Source organism: Leptopilina heterotoma, unplaced genomic scaffold (assembly GCF_015476425.1).
Source record: "Leptopilina heterotoma isolate Lh14 unplaced genomic scaffold, ASM1547642v1 Lhet_45, whole genome shotgun sequence".
In the NCBI taxonomy this organism is placed as follows: Eukaryota; Metazoa; Arthropoda; class Insecta; order Hymenoptera; family Figitidae; genus Leptopilina; species Leptopilina heterotoma.
In genome coordinates, this window is record NW_025111086.1 from 2,147,214 (window position 1) to 2,168,065 (window position 20,852).

At 27.4% G+C, this 20,852-nt stretch overlaps 1 protein-coding gene across 1 annotated transcript in view; it reads left to right on the plus strand.

Annotated features, from left to right (window-relative positions):
- Positions 1-20,852, plus strand: part of LOC122507149 — a 614,585-nt gene that overhangs the window by 448,450 nt on the left and 145,283 nt on the right. Inside the window, exons 8-12 of the mRNA XM_043619714.1 lie at positions 5,201-5,294; positions 5,375-5,455; positions 6,004-6,093; positions 8,878-9,095; positions 11,864-12,002. Of these exons, the coding sequence (XP_043475649.1) occupies positions 5,201-5,294; positions 5,375-5,455; positions 6,004-6,093; positions 8,878-9,095; positions 11,864-12,002 (622 nt within the window). The remainder of the gene's footprint in view (positions 1-5,200; positions 5,295-5,374; positions 5,456-6,003; positions 6,094-8,877; positions 9,096-11,863; positions 12,003-20,852) is intronic.

Consider the following 20,852-nt stretch of genomic DNA (forward strand, 5'->3'; position numbering starts at 1 on the left):
TACCAATAATCCTTGGTACCATTAATCTTGGTACCATTAATACTTGGTACCAAAAATCCTTGGTACCATTAATACTTAGTACCATTAATACTTGGTACCAATAATCCTTGGTACCATTAATACTTAGTACCATTAATACCTGGTACCATTAATACCTGGTACCATTAATACTTGGTACCATTAATCTTGGTACCATTAATACTTGGTACCAAAAATCCTTGGTACCATTAATACTTAGTACCATTAATACTTGGTACCAATAATCCTTGGTACCATTAATACTTAGTACCATTAATACCTGGTACCATTAATACTTGGTACCATTAATACCTGGTACCAATAATCCTGGGTACCATTAATACTTGGTACCATTAATACCTGGTACCAATAATCCTTGGTACCAATAATCCTTGGTACCAATAATCCTTGGTACCAATAATCCTTGGTACCATTAAACTTGGTACCATTAATTTTTACTACTATTAATGGTACCAAACATTATTAGCAAGTAGTTTTAGTGGTACCAAAGATTAATAGTATCAAAAGTTAGTGGTACCAAAATTAAATGGTATCAAATATTAATATCAGGAAAAATAAACAATATCAATGATAAATGGTACCAATACTAAATATTAAAAAAAAATTAATGGTACCAGGAATTAATGGTACCAAATATTAACAGTAGGTAGAATTATAATGTCAAGGATTAATAGTGCCAAAGGTTAGTAGTAACTGGAATTAGTGGTACCAAAGATTAAAATTATAAAAAATCGTTGGTTCCAAATATGGCTCGAAGCGACTGCACAATTTAATATTATAATATAAAAATCTCTCCTCGATATCTATAATATTGATTCAAAGGAGAGGGCATTTTGCGAATGTAATTAATATTATAGGACAGTGAGTGTAACGGTCGAGTTCATATCTTTGCCTCACGTAGCACCTCATCATGTATCGTATATCATGACAACGTGCAGACATAGTCACGATGAAGATTCAACGATAGAGGATCACTTGGGAGATCTTTCGCTGATCTAGTTGTGCACCTGACCGCATTTTCTGATGAGTTATAACACCCAATAAACTTTGGTGTGTCTTTCGTAATGTGTTTCCCTCCTTTTTTTTCCTCCTCATCCTCTCTCCATTGCGTGCGAATTTTGCTTTATAGGATAATAGCGGTGAAATCGTAAACTCATTCTTTATTCACGAGTCAAATTTTTTTTTCTCTTCCTTATTTTTTTCTGTTTTTAATTTTTGGCCTTTATTTTTCATCCTTTTCATTTTTTCTTCTTTTTTATTTTTTCATCCTTTTTATTTTTTCTTATTTTTTCGACTTTTTTTTTTTTTTCCTCCTTTTTATTTTTTCTTATTTTTTCGACTTTTTTTTTTTTTTCCTCCTTTTTATTTTTTCTTCTTTTTTATTTTTTGGTCTTTTTTATTTTTTATTTTTTCTTCTTTTTTATTTTATTCTTGGTAGCATTAATTTTAAGGAACATTTATAATTGCTACCATTAATCATTACTAGCCTGGATATTTGGTACTAGCTATTCTTTGTACCATTGGTAATTGGTACCACTAATACTATTAATTTTTGGTATCATTAAAATTTGGTACCATTAATTTTTGGTACTATTAATCTTTGGCACCACTAATATTATCTACTATTAAATAATTTGGTACCATTATTACTTTGTACTAATGATCCTTGCTACCATTTATTTTTTGTAATATTAATTATTGGTACCATTAATTTTTCATAATATTAATGTCTGGTACCATTAATTTTTCATACTATTAATGCTTGGTACCATTGATTCTTGGTGCTTTTAATGTTTGGTACCAATGATTCTTGGTGCTTTTAATGTTTGGTACCAGTGATTCTTGATAACAATAATGTGTGGTACCATGCATCCTCGACACTATTAATGCTTGGTACCATTGATTCTTGGTGCTTTTAATGTTTGGTACCAGTAATTTTTGATAACAATAATGGTGGTACCATTGATCCTTAGTACTGTTAATGTTTGGTACCATCAATTCTTGGTATCGTTAATGCTTGGTACCAACACTAATTTCTACTTATATTCTTGGTTCTATTAATTATTATTAACTCTAAAGCTAAACAGAATCATTTATCTTCTGGTAGCAACGATTTCTGCTATCATTATTTTTACCAATGACAATTGACACAATTATTTTTTTGGTACCATTTATTATCAACTCTGCCCATAACCAGTAACATTAATATTTGGTACCAGTGATAATTGACACCATTATTATTTGGTACTATTAATTGTCAATTCTACCAATAATCGGTACCCTGGTACCTTCTACCATTAATTACTGGTACGAACAATTAAAAAAATGCCCCACCATCAATAAATCCACTAATTAAATATTAAATATCGAGAAGAAAAAAAACCAATAAACAATAAAATCGTGATAAATTCACCGATGTAAACAATCGTAGAAGCATATTTACCTTTGACCCAGTGAGATAAAATGGTAATTGTAAATTATATGATTTTATTGTATGGAATCAGATAAGCTGAAAGAGAGAAAGAGAGAGAAAGAAAGAGAGAAGGGGATGGTGGGTGAATGCATTTATTGCTGGTAAATGTAGAGAGGAGAATATAAAGAAAAGAAAAATTGTATGAGGGAAAATGTGAGGACTATAAGAGGTGCTTGGAAGTTCTTATTCGTACCTTAGGCTACTGACTATCCAATGTAACAAGGTATTCGAGGAGATGTTGCGATACGAATGTTACCGGCACTGCAAGGTCTAGGTTTACAATGAGGTTACTTAATGCATGAGTTTCTACGATATAACCAACGCAATGGCGTAACAACACTTGTATAATGAACATGAATTATATATCTAACCACGTGGATCTTTTCCATATGCGATATACTCACTGTATACACATGAACTTGAACAAAACACTCTTGACTCAACTATCACTGTATTTATTTATATGTATATATATATATATATTTCTATGTATACTAGACGACCAATAACATTGCCATTTTTATTCTCTATTCGACTCTATTTTCCAAGTTCGTTTTCTTTTTTCAAACACCGCTTTCTTCGGTTTTGCATTTTATTTAGCATTTCTATTTTTACCATCTTCTATTTCTATTTTTTTTATTTCTAACATCTATTTCTGTTTTTTCAACATTTTCTATTTCTGATTTTTCTAATATTTTCTATCTCCTTTTTTCAACATTTTCTGTTTCTATTTTTTATTTCTATTACTTATTCACTACAAAAAATTTGGTTTCAATATTTTTTTTTACTTTTAAGTGATTGGTACCACTGATTATTTCTACCATTAATATTCTTATCTATAACTTTTGATACCATTTCTCTTTTGTAGCATAAATTTCTAGTGACAAAGATTGTACTATTAATATTTAATGCCATCGATTATAGTTACCATTATTCGTTGATATCAATGCCAATTATTACCAATGATCCTTGGTACCATTTCTTATTATTACTATTGCGTTTCGGTACCACTAATTTCTTTGTACCATGGCAGGGATGCCACAGGTCGGGGAAATCAGGGGAGTCTATAATTAACTACTATTACCATTAATCTGTGGTACCATTAATTATTAGTATCCATTGGTACCATTAATTGTTAGTGCCATTAATCTGTGGTACCATTAATTATTAGTGTTCATTGGTACCATTAATTGTTAGTGCCATTAATCTGTGGTACCATTAATTATTAGTACCATTCATGTGTGGTACCATTAATTATTAGTACCATTCATTTGTGGTACAATTAATTATTAGTATTAATTATTAGTCGTTGGTATCGTTAACTACTATTGCCATTAATCTGTGGTACCATCAATTATTAGTACCATTGATCATTGGTACCATTAATTATTAGTACCATTAATCGTTGGTATCATTAACTACTATTACCATTAATCTGTAGTACCATTAGTCGTTGGTATCATTAACTACTGTTACAATTAATTATTAGTACCATTAATCTATGGTACCATTAATTATTAGTATCCATTGGTACCATTAATTGTTAGTGCCATTAATCTGTGGTACCATTAATTATTAGTACCATTCATCTGTGGTACAATTAATTATTAGTATTAATTATTAGTCGTTGGTATCATTAACTACTATTGCCATAAATCTGTGGTACCATCAATTATTAGTACCATTGATCATTGGTACCATTAATTATTAGTACCATTGTCGTTGGTATCATTAACTACTATTACCATTAATCTGTGGTGCCATTAAACGTTGGTACCATTAGTTATTGGTACCACGATAGAATTCGGAGAAAGAAAAAGAAGATGGTAATGAAAAGGAAAAGTTAATAAAGGAATGGGGAAAAGTAAAGGAAAAAGAAGAGAAAAAATAGAAGAGGGAAACGTAAAGGAAAGGAAAATGAATGGAGAATGAAAAAGAAAATGAAGAAAAAAGAAATGATTGAAGAAAACAACAGTTTTTGAAAGTAGGAAGTGAAATATTCCACACGCCGTTGAGGGATATCAGTTTTGGAGTATGATTACTTATGGATTTGCAGGTGCAGGGGTGAGAGGGCCTCTCAGTAGTGACACAGGAGCCGCGTGAGAAACGTAGAACACATAGGTGAAACCGCCCACGTGTCATAACTCTAATGCCAGCAATGTTTATTCTACACATTTTTTTCCTCCTTTTTCTTCTTCTTCTTCTTCTTCTTCATCTTTTTGTTGTTGTTTAAAGATCTCATCGCAAATCTCATCGATTCATCGCCAAGTCAACTTATATAGATTTTATCTCCATTTATATATAAACACACAGTTGACAGAAGTTATAGTAACCCACTACTGAAACGTGGGAATCGTTCAAGATATATTTTGTGTATGTGTATGTGTGTTATTCTGCATTATATTCGATTTATGTGTTCTAGTTTTGAATTCCTATAATATAAATGTAGATGCATCTTCGACAATATATTATATATTATTAGATGCACGCATCCTTTTCCTGCTCTGGGATTTAGAATCTTTTAAATATTAAAGAATATTAATGTTAATAATAAAAGAAAATAATAATAATAATAATATTAAAATATTTGTCGTTAATAATAACTAACAACAATAAATAATTAATTTTTAATTATAACTAAATTTAAACTTGCTTTAAAAAAGGGTAATGATTTTATTTTCATTTCAGCTCCGACCAAACAAAAGATGGCTTCACGATTCTTCTCTTAGGCAAACTTAATGAAAATGTGGAACTTCTAGACCGGGCCCTATTTTTAGTACAGGTAAAAATTGAACCACAAAGAGAAGTAAAAATTGAAAAATAATTTCTTAAAGTGAAAATAAATTTTTCTTTTGTTTAAAGGCCAAAATCAAAGTACCTCAGGTCCTCCTTCTGCAACCAATGGAAGGTGCGATCAATCCTTTCCCACGTAGTCAAATCAAGGTAAGAGGAAAAAAATATTTCACTCTTGAACAATGCTAAGGTTTCATTTCTGTTTTTTTTTGTTTAATACAAAAGTACCATTACCTTTTTGTTTTTCTATTTTTGTTTTAATCAGACTATATAGTAGAGTTCCTTGTTATGGCTTCGGGCCTTTTTTTGCAATTGTAAAACATTTCGACGTAATGCAATTGTGACGGCAATAAAGTACCCATTTGGTATTTAACACGGGGTAATTCAAGTCGATTTGTTCTCCCCACGAGTTCTAACATATCTCCCCCTTTTAAATTCACACAAACAATACATTTTGTATGAATGTATACATATATAGGCGTGTCACTCTCCGTGTATGCCATTTTAATTCACGACTTTAGATTTCCTGTCGCGTCTAAATGTGTCGTCTCTTGTAACTGAAAGGGAACTAGAAATGTAATTCGCTTATTTTTCCTTTTTATTTATTTTGCATTGTTTCTTTTTGTTTTTTATCTCTACTTTTCTGAATTTTTTTAAATTTTCTTTTCTATATTTTTCCTTTTTTTTCTCTTTTTCAGACCATCGTCCTGGACCAATCGACCCTGGACAAATACATCCCTAGGCGAGAAACGAATTACAGTCATGCTCAATGGGTAGCCTTTTACAAGGTAAATATAATCCCCTTCATCTAATCTCCGTACAACAATCGAGCCGTTCCTTTGTTTTCCGAATCAAGTTCAAGTCTACAATCTTTTACTCAAAAAAAAGGAAAAAAACTCTAAAAATTTTTTTCTCTTTCTACATTTTGTTTTGAATCTTATCCTTCTTGTCGATCTAGACAGTATTTTTTCTGTCTTTATTTTTCTCTTCTCATTTTGCATTTAAACGACGTTTTCTATTGCCGGGAATTTAGATAGGTTAGTTATTTTTAGAAAAAATAATGATAGTAGATTCTTGCCGAAGGATTTAGGTTTTAGAAATTCAAGATTGAAAATAGAGTTGATTTTCGGTATTTAGTACCATTGGTAATTGTTACCATTAATATTTGGTCCTAACAATTTTTACTACTATTAATATTTAACACCATTAATATGTGTTACCATCAATATTTCGTACTATTAATATTTTGGTATCATTAATACTTAGTACTATTAATACTAAGTACCATTAATTTTTGATATTGTTAATCTTTGGTACCACTAATGCTGGTTACTACTAACCTCTGGTACCATTAATTCTTGGTACTATTAATGATTGGTACCAATGATCCATGGTACCAGTGATTCTTGGTATCATTAATGCTTGGTACCAATGATCCTTGGTACCATTAATGATTGGTACAAATGATTTTGGTACCATTAATTGTTATTGTTAATCATTGGTACTATTAATGCTTGGTACCAATGACCCTTGGTACCAGTGATCCTTGGTATTATTAATGCTTGGTACCAATTATTATTGGTACTATTAATGCTTGTAACCAATGATCCTTTGTACCATTAATGCTTGGTACCAATGATCCTTGGTATAATTAATTCTTGATACCATTAATGGTTTTTACCATTAATTCTTAGTACCATTAATGCTCAATATAGTTAATAACTGCTACTATTAATACTTAAGATTACTAATTTTTGGTACCATTAAGTTTTGGAATTATTAATCCCTGGTACCATTAATTCTTGGTACCACTAATCTGTGGTACCATTATTCCTTGGTACCACTGTTCTTTGGTACTATTAATGATTGGTACCAATAATCGTTGGTACCATTAATGCATGGTACCAATGATCCTTGGTACCATTAATGCTTGGTACTAATGATCCTTGGTACCGTTAATGCTTGGTACCAATGATCCTTGGTATCATTAATTCTTGATACCATTAATGCTTTGTACCATTAATCCTTGGTACCATTAATTCTTGGTACTATTAAATTTTTTCAATATTAATTCTTGGTACCATTAATGCTCGATAAAGTTAATAACTGCTACTATTAATACTTGAGACCACTAATTTTTGGTACCATTAAGTTTTGGAACTATTAATCGTTGGTTCTATTAATGATTGGTACCACTAATCTTTGGTACCATTAATGATTGGTACCACTAATCTTTGGTACAAATAATGGTTGGTACCATTGATCTTTGGTACAATTAACTTTGGTACCATTGATCCTTGGTACTATTAAACTTTGTTTCCATAATCCCTTATTAAGTTGGTACCCTTTTGGTACCATTAATTAATAATGCTAGCAATTCTTGTTATTTCTAATCTTTGCTACCATAAATGCTTGGTACCACTAATTACAGGTTCTAATTAGTACCAGTAATTAATTTATTGAATAACTAGAATTTTTGGTAAAACTTTGCTTGATAAAAATTTAGAAATTTGCGAAATAAAGGGAATTCTTTAAGGAATGTTAAATAAATGAATAGAAATAAATTTAATTAGTGTTGAATAAATAGAAATAGTTACAAATAAAAATTTCGTTAAATAAATAAATAGTTAAATTTTGCAAAATTAGTCGAAAGCAATTAAAAATTTTTGTTAAATAAATAGAAATGGTTAAAAAAAATGCTATTTTAATGAAATGGAATAATTTAGTTTTAGTAGAGAAATGAGAGGAATAGAAATAATTTTGTTGAACATTTTTCTTGGTGCGTTATAATAATAGTGAATTGAAAAGTGTGATACACGCACGTGAGTGTATTAAAACAGACAGTGGGTAGACGGCAGGTGTAAGTCTCTTCCACATTCCAGTCTCGTGTGTCGACGATCGAACCTTATTTGACAGTCAACGAGATGTACAAGCTTTATATGATTTATGTTTGGAACATGCGAGTTGTCCAAACGAATTCCAATCAATACACCATATTTTAATGATATAAAATTATCTCTTCTCTCTACCTTCATCAGTTTCATTTCAGATTTCTGTCTTCCTCCTCCTCTTCTTCTTTTTTCCCTCACAATCTCATTTTATGCTGCATTCAATTTTTTAATTAATCGATCAAGTGAAATTTGTCCATTGCGGTTTTTGATAGTAATTTATTTATTATTTCTGGATAAAAAAAATTATTTAATGTTTGGTAAATAATTTATTTTTTCAATAATTAGTAATAATTTATTTATTTACAACTAAGTAAAAATTTATTTGTTCAATTAGTAATAATTCTTTATTATTTATTCATAAATAAATAAATTCTTTATTATTTATTCATAAATAAATAAATTCTTTATTATTTATTCATAAACAAATAAATTATTTATTATTTCTTCGTACAGAAATAAATTTTATTTATTTCTGTGAAATAAAAAATTTTCTGTGAAAAAAAAATTTAGTGAAAATATTATTGAGAGTAAATTTTGATCATGATTGGTTGTATATATATTATTTTTCTTTCTTTTTTTGGGTGAATTTGTTGTTGACCTGGATTTAAATGTTACACATAGGAGTACGACAGCCTGATGACCGAGTGGCAGGCTGCAGGACGACGGTTAGCTCTGGAAATGTCTGAACTCAAGGAATGTACAAACCTGTCCGGAAGTCTGACATCCCTGAGCCGACTACTTGCCGACCCCACATCGAGAAGAACAGCCCGTGATGCCGATGAGACGATGACTTCCCTCGAGGAACGTGCTGTTCCACTATCACATGTGGACAACGTCAGGTGAGCCAAATATTAAAATTCTTTTTTATTTTTTTTTCTCATTTTGCATAAAGCGTAACCTTCTTTTCTGATGAATAATTTTAATTTTCGACCAGTTTCTTCTTTTTTTTTTGAGGAGGGGGGATTTTTTTTTCTTCGAACATCCTACTTTATTCAATAGCAGAGAGGGAAAAAAAATTTTTTTTTGGTAAAAAAAATTGATTATTTGGATATTTATTTGAAAATTAATTAATTAAAAATTTATTTTAAACGAAATTCATTATTTGGAAATTTATTTTAAACAAAAATTAATTATTTGAAATAATTATGATTTTTAAATATTTATTTTATATTTTATAAAAAAATATTAAATGTTTATTTTATATTTTATAAAAAATATTAAATGTTTATTTTATATTTTATAAAAAAATACAAATTGTTTATTTTATTTTTGTGTAAAATAAAGACGAAACATTTATTTATTGTCCAGTTTCTTAAATAATTTTTATAATCAAAAACAATTGAAGACAGTTATCATTTGGATTATCATTAATCATAATATGATTAGTGGTGTCATTATGATATTGAGATTGAAATTTTTTTTTTTCTTTTTTTTTAATATTGTCATGTATAATGAAATACACTGTCGTCATAGTGTTTGAGAGATGAAAAAAAAGCACCCGACAAAGTCGTTATACTTTCTCGAAAAGGACATCCTGGAAACTCAAGTTGTGAATCGTTTACTTTGTCTCTTCTCGTCAGAAAAGAATTTAGATGAACTAAAAAGTCGTTCGCGAAACACAAATGAGAAATCTTTACTGTACTTATTGTTAGAGACTCAATATAAAAGGCAAGAAGTAAAAGTCGAGAGTTCTCGTTCCATTTAACCCTAAAGAATGGATTGTCATTTTATGATATATGTAAATAAGAATAGAGGACCTTTCCTTCCTTTATATTTATGATCGCTCTTCAATAATAATAATAATAATAATATTAAAATTTTTTATTTTAGATTTTCTGTAGTTTTGACCAGAGATTAATTTCTTAGGTTTAATTTTTAATTATAATAAAAACTATAGTGAAACTAATAAATATTATTATTATTATTATTATTATTATTTCTATATTATTTTGTATTACAAAATTAATAATTTCAGTTTTTTAATCTTAAAAAATTAATAATATTCAATTTTTAATTTTAATGAATTATTTTAGTAATTTTTCGAAAAAAATTTATTTTTGGTTTATTATTCCATTTTTTTCTCTTTTCTTATAATTTTCTTTGTAGGAATAATAACAGAATAGTATTTAATATTTATTTTTCCATTGTATAAATTAATATTAAATTATTATTATTTAATTAGTAATATTTACTTATTTTTTGCTTTTACGATCAATGTGTGACAATTTCCCCCATATTTTTTTTTGGTAGGTACTCAATATTGAATTTTTTTTTCCATTCGACTTTGACCTTTGAAATCACTTATTATTTTGATTCAGTAGAAAATAATATATATTTACGGAAAATTAATAAATGAATTTTATTGGTTAATAAATATATATAAGAAAATTTTAAATACAGAAATAAATTTCTTTTGGCGTGTATTGTGCAGAACTTTGTGAAATTGAAGGTCACTGTCAGTCTTTCCATTGCCATGGTTGAGGTAACTTCTCTCTGTGTCTCACAATAAATTCTCTCTTTTTGAAAAAAAAAACAGAAAAAAATTATTTATCTTCCGAAATTTATAAATAGTTATTTCCCAGAAATTTATTATGATTTATATTAGTACTTTGGAAAATTTAGTGATACAGTGAAAATATGATTTTTTAAGTATTTTGAATAGAAAGTGTTTGTTTTTTTCTTTTGAATAAAAATTTAGTGTTTGAAAATTTATAAATTTTTTTTTCCTTTTTCTTCACTTGTAGATTTTGAAATATTATTGGTAGAAAGTGAATGTTCACTAGTAGTGATTGAAAATTTTAATTTTGATGATAATTATATATAATTAGTGAAATATAGTGAAAGAAAATTTTTAATTTTCGTTTTCGACGAATTTAGTGATAGATTTGAATATGTGCGCATATTTTTCTCATTTAATCGAAATGGTAAATTATTTAGAATTCAATTTTTTTTTAATTACATTTTTTCTTATTTTCACACTTAATTTTCAGGAAATATTTCTCTTGAAATTTAAATTTCTTTGCAGTTATTTTTTACTATTGAATTTATTAAATTTTTTTTTCAATTTGTTTTATTTTTTATTTTTTTTCCATTTTTTATTTAATTTCTTATTTAATTTCAATTCTTTACTTTAATTTATTTTCTATTGAATTGAATTGATTCTATTATTTTATTTTATTCAATTTACTTTAGTAAGTAATTTAATTCATTTTTTAATTATTTTGTTTATGATAAATTAAAATTTAATTTAACAAATTAAATTACTTGGTAATTAATTCTACTAATTTTATTAGTTACTATTATTATTCATTGAAATCTTACAGCAAATTAATGAAATATAAATAAAAAAATTGAATAAAGAATTTACAGTGAAATAAAATTTCTAAATAGCAATTAATAAAATTTCCAATAAAGTTAGTAATTAAATTACTGTTAATTAATTTTAATTTTATTTCCAGTAATTTTAATTCTATTTATAGTAATTTTAATTTTATTTCCAGTAATTTTGTAAATAACAAAAATTATTTTTTATAAAAGAAAAAAGTAATTTAAATTAATTTGCAAACAAATTTAACAAAAAAAATTAATTTTCCAAAAAAAATTGCAGATTATCTTTGGAGCGAGCGCAGAGACTATTGGAGGAAGTGGGAACAGTCGCCTCGAGATTGGAATCATCATTCGAATCACGACGAGCAACCATCAGAAATCTCGCCGTTCTTCGCAGTATTGAAGACCAAGCACGAGAGGTAAGTGGAATTAATTTTTTTTTTCTTTTTCAATATGACAATAATAATTCAATAATTATTATTGAATTTTTTTTCTTTTTCCACTTCGACACGAAATAATATTCCTGTTTGATAGAGAGAAAAGAAAAGAAATGAAAAAAAAAAAAATTTGCAAAGAGACATTTTGAAATGATTCATATGGGAAAGAAATGGTTTATGTGTATATACACAATGACCGTGCCCTTGAACCAAAAGATCCTTCGCTTCAGGACGTGTGCTCATTATTCCAATGTGTATATATGTACTTAGCCTCCCATACAAGGGACGCTTCTAAATTTCCACCCAACGAATATAACTCTCTAGTCGTTTCATTATTTCATTTTCATTGCCATTTCATGCTCATGAATTACGAGGCAACTTTCTTTTTTACTATTACACTATATAGTTAGTATAACCAATAGCGATTGACAAAAGTGTCTTTTGTCATTTTTTTTTTTTTTTTTTTCTTTTATTTTTTCTATTCTCCTAACCGAAGAAACTAATTTATTTTATTATTACTATTTGACAGTAGATTATAATTTTTGCGTACGATAAATTTGCATTAGAAAATTTAAGCGCAATTATTTTCCTTGTTATTTTCTTGTTTTTTTTCTATCGTAAATTAAATAACTGGGTGCTTTTCTAATCTTTCGAAGAGACAAACAAATTGTTTTCATTAATAAAAGTAAGATTGTATGTATATGTATATGGAATGCTATAAAATCGCTTTGGAATATTACTGTCACGAATAAATCTACTCTAGCGAAAGTTTATTTATATATATATATAAAGATGTGAATCAATCTTGTCACGTATTTTTTTTTCGTTATATATAGAGAAAACAAAATTTATTTTGCACTTGAAAATAAATTTTTTATTTAGATTTAAATTTTATGTTGCTTTGAAATAGTAATCAAAAGTTTGGAAAAAAATAAGGGGGAAAGAGATCGAAAGTTTTACAGTTCTTTTTTTTATGTAATTTTATAGCATTGCAATTGTCTGTATAAAGTGGAATTTAAATCAATGTTTGGAGTCAATGAATTGGAAAGTATTTGAAATTCGAAGAATTTATTGTTTGACTTTATTACAGTTTGTTTGCTTTTTGTTTTTGTTTCTTTTTATTTTCTTGTTTCCTGTTGCTTTTTTATTTTTCGTTCCGATTTTTTGTTCCTTTTTGCTCTTCGTTTTCTTTTCTTTTTATTTTTTTTTCCTTTTCTTTCTTATTTTTTTTGTTATTTGCTTTTTTTGTTTTCCTTTGTTTCTTTTTGTTTCCTTTTGTTTCTTTTCATTTTTTTTTGTTTCTTTCAATTTTTTTACTTCTTTCAATTTTTTTGCTTCTTTCAATTTTTTTGCTTCTTTCAATTTTTTTGCTACTTCCAATTTTTTTTTGCTTTATTTTTTCTTACTGCTTTTTTTACTTTTTTGTTTATTTCTCTTCTTGTTTATCTTCATTTATTTTATTTTCTATTCTTTTTTATTAGTTTTTTGATATTTTTTTTTAATCTAAGCGACATTCAATTACTTTGACGATTTATTCACCTTAAATATTAGATTCTTCCGGGAGGAAGAGTTTGCCTTTCCATTTTATTCAAATATTAAAAGATTATCACTTTCACTAATCTCATCGCGAATGAGAAATAATTGACGAAATTATTCAGAATTAAAATTGAAGCAAAAATTTAAACACGATCAACTGAATTTAAAAAAAAAAAGTGATGACAAAATATTTGTGAAAACGCACGAAATGAAAAAAATTTCTCTTTTCATCAATTTTAATTTAACTATTTTAAATTCAAAATATTTAATTTTAACTTTAATTAAATTATTTTAATGTAGAATCAATTAATTTTTATCGTTATAATATAAATTGAATGAATTTTATATTTAATTCAATTAATGTCAATTTCAATTCAATTTATTTTTATGGTAATAATTTAAATTGAATTATTTTAATTACAATTCAATTAATTACAACGAATCAATTTTAATTTTTATAATTTTAATTTTAATTGAATTTCTAATATTAAATGTATTAATTTCGATTTCAATATAATTAATATAATTTTCAATTATTTAATTAATTTTAAAATTCAATTCAATTACTTTCAATTTCAATTTAATTAATTTTTATCGTAATAATTTAAATTGAATTAATTTTAATTTCAATTCAATTAATTTTAACTTCAATTCAATTAATTTCATCGAATCAATTTTAATTTTAATAATTTTAATTTTAAATAAATTCCTAATATTAATTGCATTAATTTTGATTTTAATTTAATTAAAATAATTTTGAATTATTCAATTAATTTCAATTTCAATTTAATTAATTTTTATCGTAATAATTTTAATTTTAATTAATTTTAATTTTAATTCAATTAATTTTATATTCAATTCAAATTTAATTTTAACTTTAATTCCATTTTTATATTCAGTTCAGTATTAATATCAATTTCAATTCAATTAATTTTCATTGTAATAATTTAAATTGAATTAATTTTAATTCAATTAATTTTTATGGTAATAATTTAAATTCAATTAATTTTAATTACAATTTAAATAATTTTAATTGGAATGGAATAAATTTTCAATTTCATTCGATTAATTTTGATTTTAATTAAATGAATTTTCAATTAAATTGAATTGAATTCAATTAATTTGAATTTATTTTAACTTAAATCAATTGAATTTAAATTTTAATTCAATTAATATTTTTATAATTACTCCGATTGTTATATATTCAGTTTAATTTTTTTCTGCATAATTAAAATTTTAATTACTTTTTAATCACCTTATTTGTGATAATTAAAAATTTCGATAGAATTTAGAAATAATTTATTACTGAAAAACAAAAAAAAATTGTTTTTTGAATACTGCGATAATAAGAGCAATACAGAAAAACTTGAATAATAATGTTATAAAAAACCTCGGTAAATTCTAAAAGCAAAAAAAAAGAAACAGTCAAGTGATAAATTTTCTAGGTTTATTGAAATATTTTCTCCATAGATGATGATTATTCACTTAGAGTTAACAAGCCTATAACAGTATCTCGAGATGACGGGGCAAAAAAGAGTTTTTTTTTCCAAAACCTTCCTTTAAAAGATATGACAAAATAGCGAAGGTGAAAAAAAAATTTCTCACCATTAATGTCTGAATTAATAACTCATTGCGTGAGCGTTATATGTCTCGAAGCAATAAATGTCAAAATATTCCTTTCTTCCTCTCTTCTATTTGTCTCTCTGTACACTCTCTGTATATTTCGCCTAGAAAAGTGTAATATTTTATTAATCATAAGTCATCGGTTAGCGCCTTATGATCAATGATCGTTAGATAGAAAATATCTTTCTATTCTTGTATATCAAAAAAAAAAAAAAAAAAAAAAAAATTCTAAAATTACCCCATTGGATGGGCAATAAAATTCTTTGGCCTCAACTCTCGTTTACCGTTAAAACTATCAATAATGACACTTGAGGACAAGTTTACTCGAGATTTTCAATGTTCGTCGTAATATTGTATTATGTATGTAGATTCGAGTGCGTTTTCTCTGTGAGAATCAGCATAATAATTCGCGCATCAATCTCTATGGGTTTCTCTCTCTCTCTCTCTCATTTTGACTCCGCCTTTCGTCAATCCGGATCCCATGGTTTTCCGCGACGTTACTTTAAAGATCCATAACCTCGTTCGGCCCCTCGCCTTAAGCGACCTTTCGTGATGTCGACCTCCTTTATATCCAACCACGTCATTGACCTAAACCTTCGAGAACTTTTTGAGATATGCTACTTTGTTCGAGTTGATATAATCACGTTATTGGTCTTTTCTCCTCCTCTGATATATTTGTAGTGTTGAAAATAATTAGTTGGGATTAATTTCCTCTTTTAGCGATAAATATTCGTTCGATTTCCCCTGCCAATATTGGCCCGTGTTTCGAATTATTTTTTAGTAATGATTAATTTCCTTTTTTAGCGATAAATATTCGTTGGATTTCCCCTGCCAATATTTGCCCGTGTTTCGAATTATTTTATTTAAGAAAGTAACCAGTATTGGCCCAGGATTGGAATTATTTCGATAACGAGGGATTTTTAACTTGGTGAACTATCGTCAGTATTGGCCCAAGATTCAATTGACTATATTTAACCAATTTTACGTCTAAAAAGCTATGCTAGGTTTCGAATTTAAATTCTGTTCCAAGTTTGGACCAAGATTCAAAAAAAAACCTTAGATTTCAGAATAGAATACTTGTAATGACAATGTTAGCTAAAGATTGCAAAAGTAGAAACTATTTTTCAGGTTCAAATGTAAATATTGAACCGATTTTGTCCCAGGATTGTAAAAAACACCAAGTTCTACAAAAAATATTCGTATTGCCAAGATTGGCCCAAGACTGTAAAAGCAGAAATTATTCCTTAGTTTCAAATGTAAATATTGAACCGATATTGTCCCAGGATTGGAAAAAACACCAAATTCTATAAAAAATATTCGTATCGCCAAGATTGGCCCAAGACTGTAAAAGTAGAAATTATTCCTTATAGTTTCAAATATAAATATTGAACCAAATTTGCTCCAGGATTATAAAAGATACTAATTTCTATCAAAAAATATTCTTTTTGCCAAGATTGGTACAAGAGTGAAAAAGTAAAAATTATTCCCTAGCTTTGAATATAAATATTAAACTAATTTTGCTCCAGGATTCTACAAAATGCTATTTTTTAACCAAAAAAATATCTGATTTACATCTTGGACCAATCTTGGCTCTAGGTTCTAAAATAAAAAAATAATTTTGCAGTAAAAAGCAAATTTGTTTAGTTGCTAACGTTAAAAATATAAAACAAAAATTTTTATCTTGGCAAAATTACAATTATTTTCAAAAATTTTCCTCATTCCAATTATTTTCAATATCTACTATTTTAATAAAATTTTCCAAAAGAATTCAATTATTTACCAATTTTTGAAAGTTTCTTCTCACCGATTCAACTATTTTTAATTTTTTAATGAAGTTTCTCCTTTCTCGAAAGAATTTTAAATATATTCAAAGAATTGAAAAAAATAGTTCCAAAAAATTCAATTATTTCGAAAAATTTGAATATCATTCTTTTAAAAATTCTATTATTTAAAAAAATTTTGACAAAATTCTTTACAAGATTTCGTTAATAAAATTGCAATTTTAATTTTAATAAAATTTTCCTATTCAATTCCATCATTTTCAATACAATTCAATTATTTTGAAAAATTTTGATAAAATACTTTATAAATTAGAAAAATTATAATAAAATTGATAATAGAATACAATTATTTTCGTAAAAAATATAACATTCTTTCTAGAATGACAATCATTGTCAAAAATATTTGTAAAAATCTTCCAAACAGTTGAATTATTTTAGTAGAAAATAAAATTCTTCAAAGCAATTCAATTATTTAAAAAATGTTAATAAAATTCTTCCCAAAAATTCAATTCTTTTTAAAAATAAAACTTTTTACAGGAATTCAATTATTAAAAAAAAAAATTAATAAAATTCTTCACATTTTAATTATTATTTTCAATTTTTTATTGAAATTTCTCGATGGAATTTAATTATTTTCAAAAAAGTTTCAAAAAATTCTGAGGAATTCAATTATTTAAAAAAATTTTTAATAAAATTCTTCACAAAAAATTAATTAATATCATAAATAATATTTTTTTCCAGGAATTCAATTACTTTCAAAAATAAAATTCTTCACAGGAATTCAATTCTTTAGAAAATTTTTTAATAAAATTCGTTGCAAGAATTAAATTATTTTTATAAATAACAAAACTTATCGGAGAATTTCAATTATTTTTTTTTGTACAATTTTAAATAAAATTATAGAAAATTGTATTTATTCTTAAATTTTTTTTTTAAATTCGCCGAAAGAATTAAATTATTTAAAAAAAAATTTTTAATAAATGAATTTTGAAAAGGGTTCAAATTAAAATCTTTGAAAATTTGAATTTATAGTTACAATATTCTTATGATACGAAATAATGATTGTATTACTCTGTCATTTTAAATTTACTATAAGTTATTGAATTTCAGAAGGTTTGAATTTTAAAATCTTAATTCCTACAGAAAAATAATAATGAATAAGTATTTATTTAAAAAAAAGAAGTTATTGATGTTTTGGAATAATTTTCACTTAAAGAAATTCGTAAATAAACGTAATAGAATATTTTTTCAAGTATCTAATATTTTTTTGAGTGAATCAGAATATTCTTCAGGGTCAGGGAAAAAGTTAAAATCTGTCAGAAAAAAGTGTAAAAAATCAGGAAAAAACAAAATTACATTTTTGTGGTAAACCTGATATTGTAGACTTAAACTGGTTCAATCCTGGCATTACTCTTTAGTATACATTCTAGAATGGTCCAAGTTCACTAAAAACAATTTTCAACCAAGAATAAAATTAATATCATTAATAATAATTAATAGTAGTTAGTAATAAGAGTAGTAATCCTGCCAATACCCTTCGATAAATTCAAACGTTGTTCGAACTTGGCTCTAACTAGGCTCTAACTATAATGATTCATTTAATCTGTAACAAGACTGGTTTGTTTAATCATTTCAATTTGTTCAAGCAAAAAATCTATAAGAGATTCCTAGTCATTCTTGGGTCTCAAGTGCTCCATTCTTGGCAGTGACCTTTAATAGATACAAACATGGCTCTAACTAGGTTCTAACTAGACTGGTTCGTTTAATCATTTCAATTTATTTTAAATACGACAAAATATTCCTAGAGCCATCCGTGGACATAAACTGGTCCAATCCTGGCATTAAACAGTAGATTCAAACATTCCAAGCCTGGCAGTACTAATGGTGACAAATAGTGACTAAAAGGGACTAAAAGGGACTAAAAGTGACTAAAAGTGACTGAAAGGAACTAAAAGTGACTAAAAGTGACTAAAAGTGACTAAAAAGGGCGAAAAGTGACTAGAAGTGACAATGGTCCAATCCCATGAAAAAAATGTCTCGCCACTTGTAATAGATGTAAAACAAAAAAAAAAAATTAGAGAGCTTGTAAGAAACAGAGCAGTCGTCAAGTTTCTGTTGTGTTCCAGTTCCGAGACACGATTTCCTAAGAAAGTTTCAATAAACTGCACAGTGAGAATCGCAGTGAGTTGTGCCCCGGAGATGAAGTTATAGACTCACATCGTGTATATAGTCGTAAAATGTAGGTTTTTGCATCACAAGTTTCGATTCACTCTTCTATATAGAATCATATGTGTGTGTATGTGTGTCTAGGCAGAAACGAGGTTTTATTTCTATATAGACACACGCATTTATTTTCGCATACACACACACACACACGTGTGCGTTAGTAAGTTAAACTCACGTGGAACGCATCACGTATCTAATTACCAAGGAATGCTTTTGTGCGTGAAGGAAGCCGCACCGCACTCGCAACTTTTGCCCATTCAGAAACTTAACGACTTGACGCAAGAAAGGGGAGCCATGCAAGGAATTGAGTTGTATTTCAACATTTCATGGGACACAAAATAATCAGAGTGATAACGACATTTCTTCTCATCTATGTTTATCTATTTTTGGCGAGGGGGCACAAAATTGTCGAGACATTTTCAATTGGTGATGGAATTTTTCGAAAAATTGTTAAATTGGTTTCCATAGATTCAAAGTTGGCTCTACCTGGACTGGTTAGTTCAATTATTTCGATTAGTTTAAATTTAAACAAAAAGTCGTCTAGATATTCCAAGAGTCATTCTTGGACCTAAAGTGGCCCAATCTTGGCAGTAAGCTTGGCAGTCTATCTTTAGTCTAGACTGGTTAGTTTAATCATTTCGATTAGTTTAAACAAAAAGTCGACTAGATAGGAATATCTAGTCTTGGAAAAGAGTCATTCTTGGACGTAAAGTGGCCCAATCTTGGCAGTAAGCTTTAGGGCTAGTAAGCTTGGCAGTAAGCTTGACAGTCTAGCTTTAGTCTAGACTGGTTAGTTTAATTATTTCGATTAGTTTAAACAAAAAGTCGACTAGATAGGAATATCTAGTCTTGGGAAAGAGTCATTCTTAGACCTAAAGTGGCCCAATCTTGGCAGTAGGCTTTAGGGCTAGTAAGCTTGGTAGTAAGCTTGGCAGTAAGCTTGGCAGTTCAGCTTTAGTCTAGACTGGTTAGTTTAATAATTTTGATTAGTTTAAACAAAAAGTCGACTAGATATTCCAAGAGTCATTCTTGGACCTAAAGTGGCCCAATCTTGGCAGTAGGCTTTAGGGCTAGTAAGCTTGGTAGTAAGCTTGGCAGTCTAGCTTTAGTCTAGACTGGTTAGTTAAACAAAAAGTCGACTAGATATTCCAAGAGTCATTCTTGGACCTAAAGTGGCCCAATCTTGGCAGTAGGCTTTAGGGCTAGTAAGCTTGGTAGTAAGCTTGGCAGTCTAGCTTTAGTCCAGACTAGTTACTTAAATTATTTCGATTAGTTTAAACAAATAGTCGACTAGATATTCCAAGAGTCATTCTTGGACCTAAAGTGGCCCAATCTTGGCAGTAAGCTTTAGGGAATTCAAAGACGGCTCCAAATTGGTAACTCTTAGTGAATATTAGTGAAAGTTAATAGACAATTAGTGTCAAATCGAGTAAATAAACAAAAAAAAAATTAACTAATTCAAAAGTGAACAAATAAAAAATTTATACTTATCACGCTATTTCCTGATTTTTATTAGACATAATAAATTGTTGCGAACAAAATAAAAATTGTTCCAACGCTCTGATAATTCTTTCCAGTCATTGAAAGATGATGCAGAAATAATATCGTACCGTTAGAAATTGATTTCTCACAGGAAGATTCACCGTATACAAAACAACGTCACTCT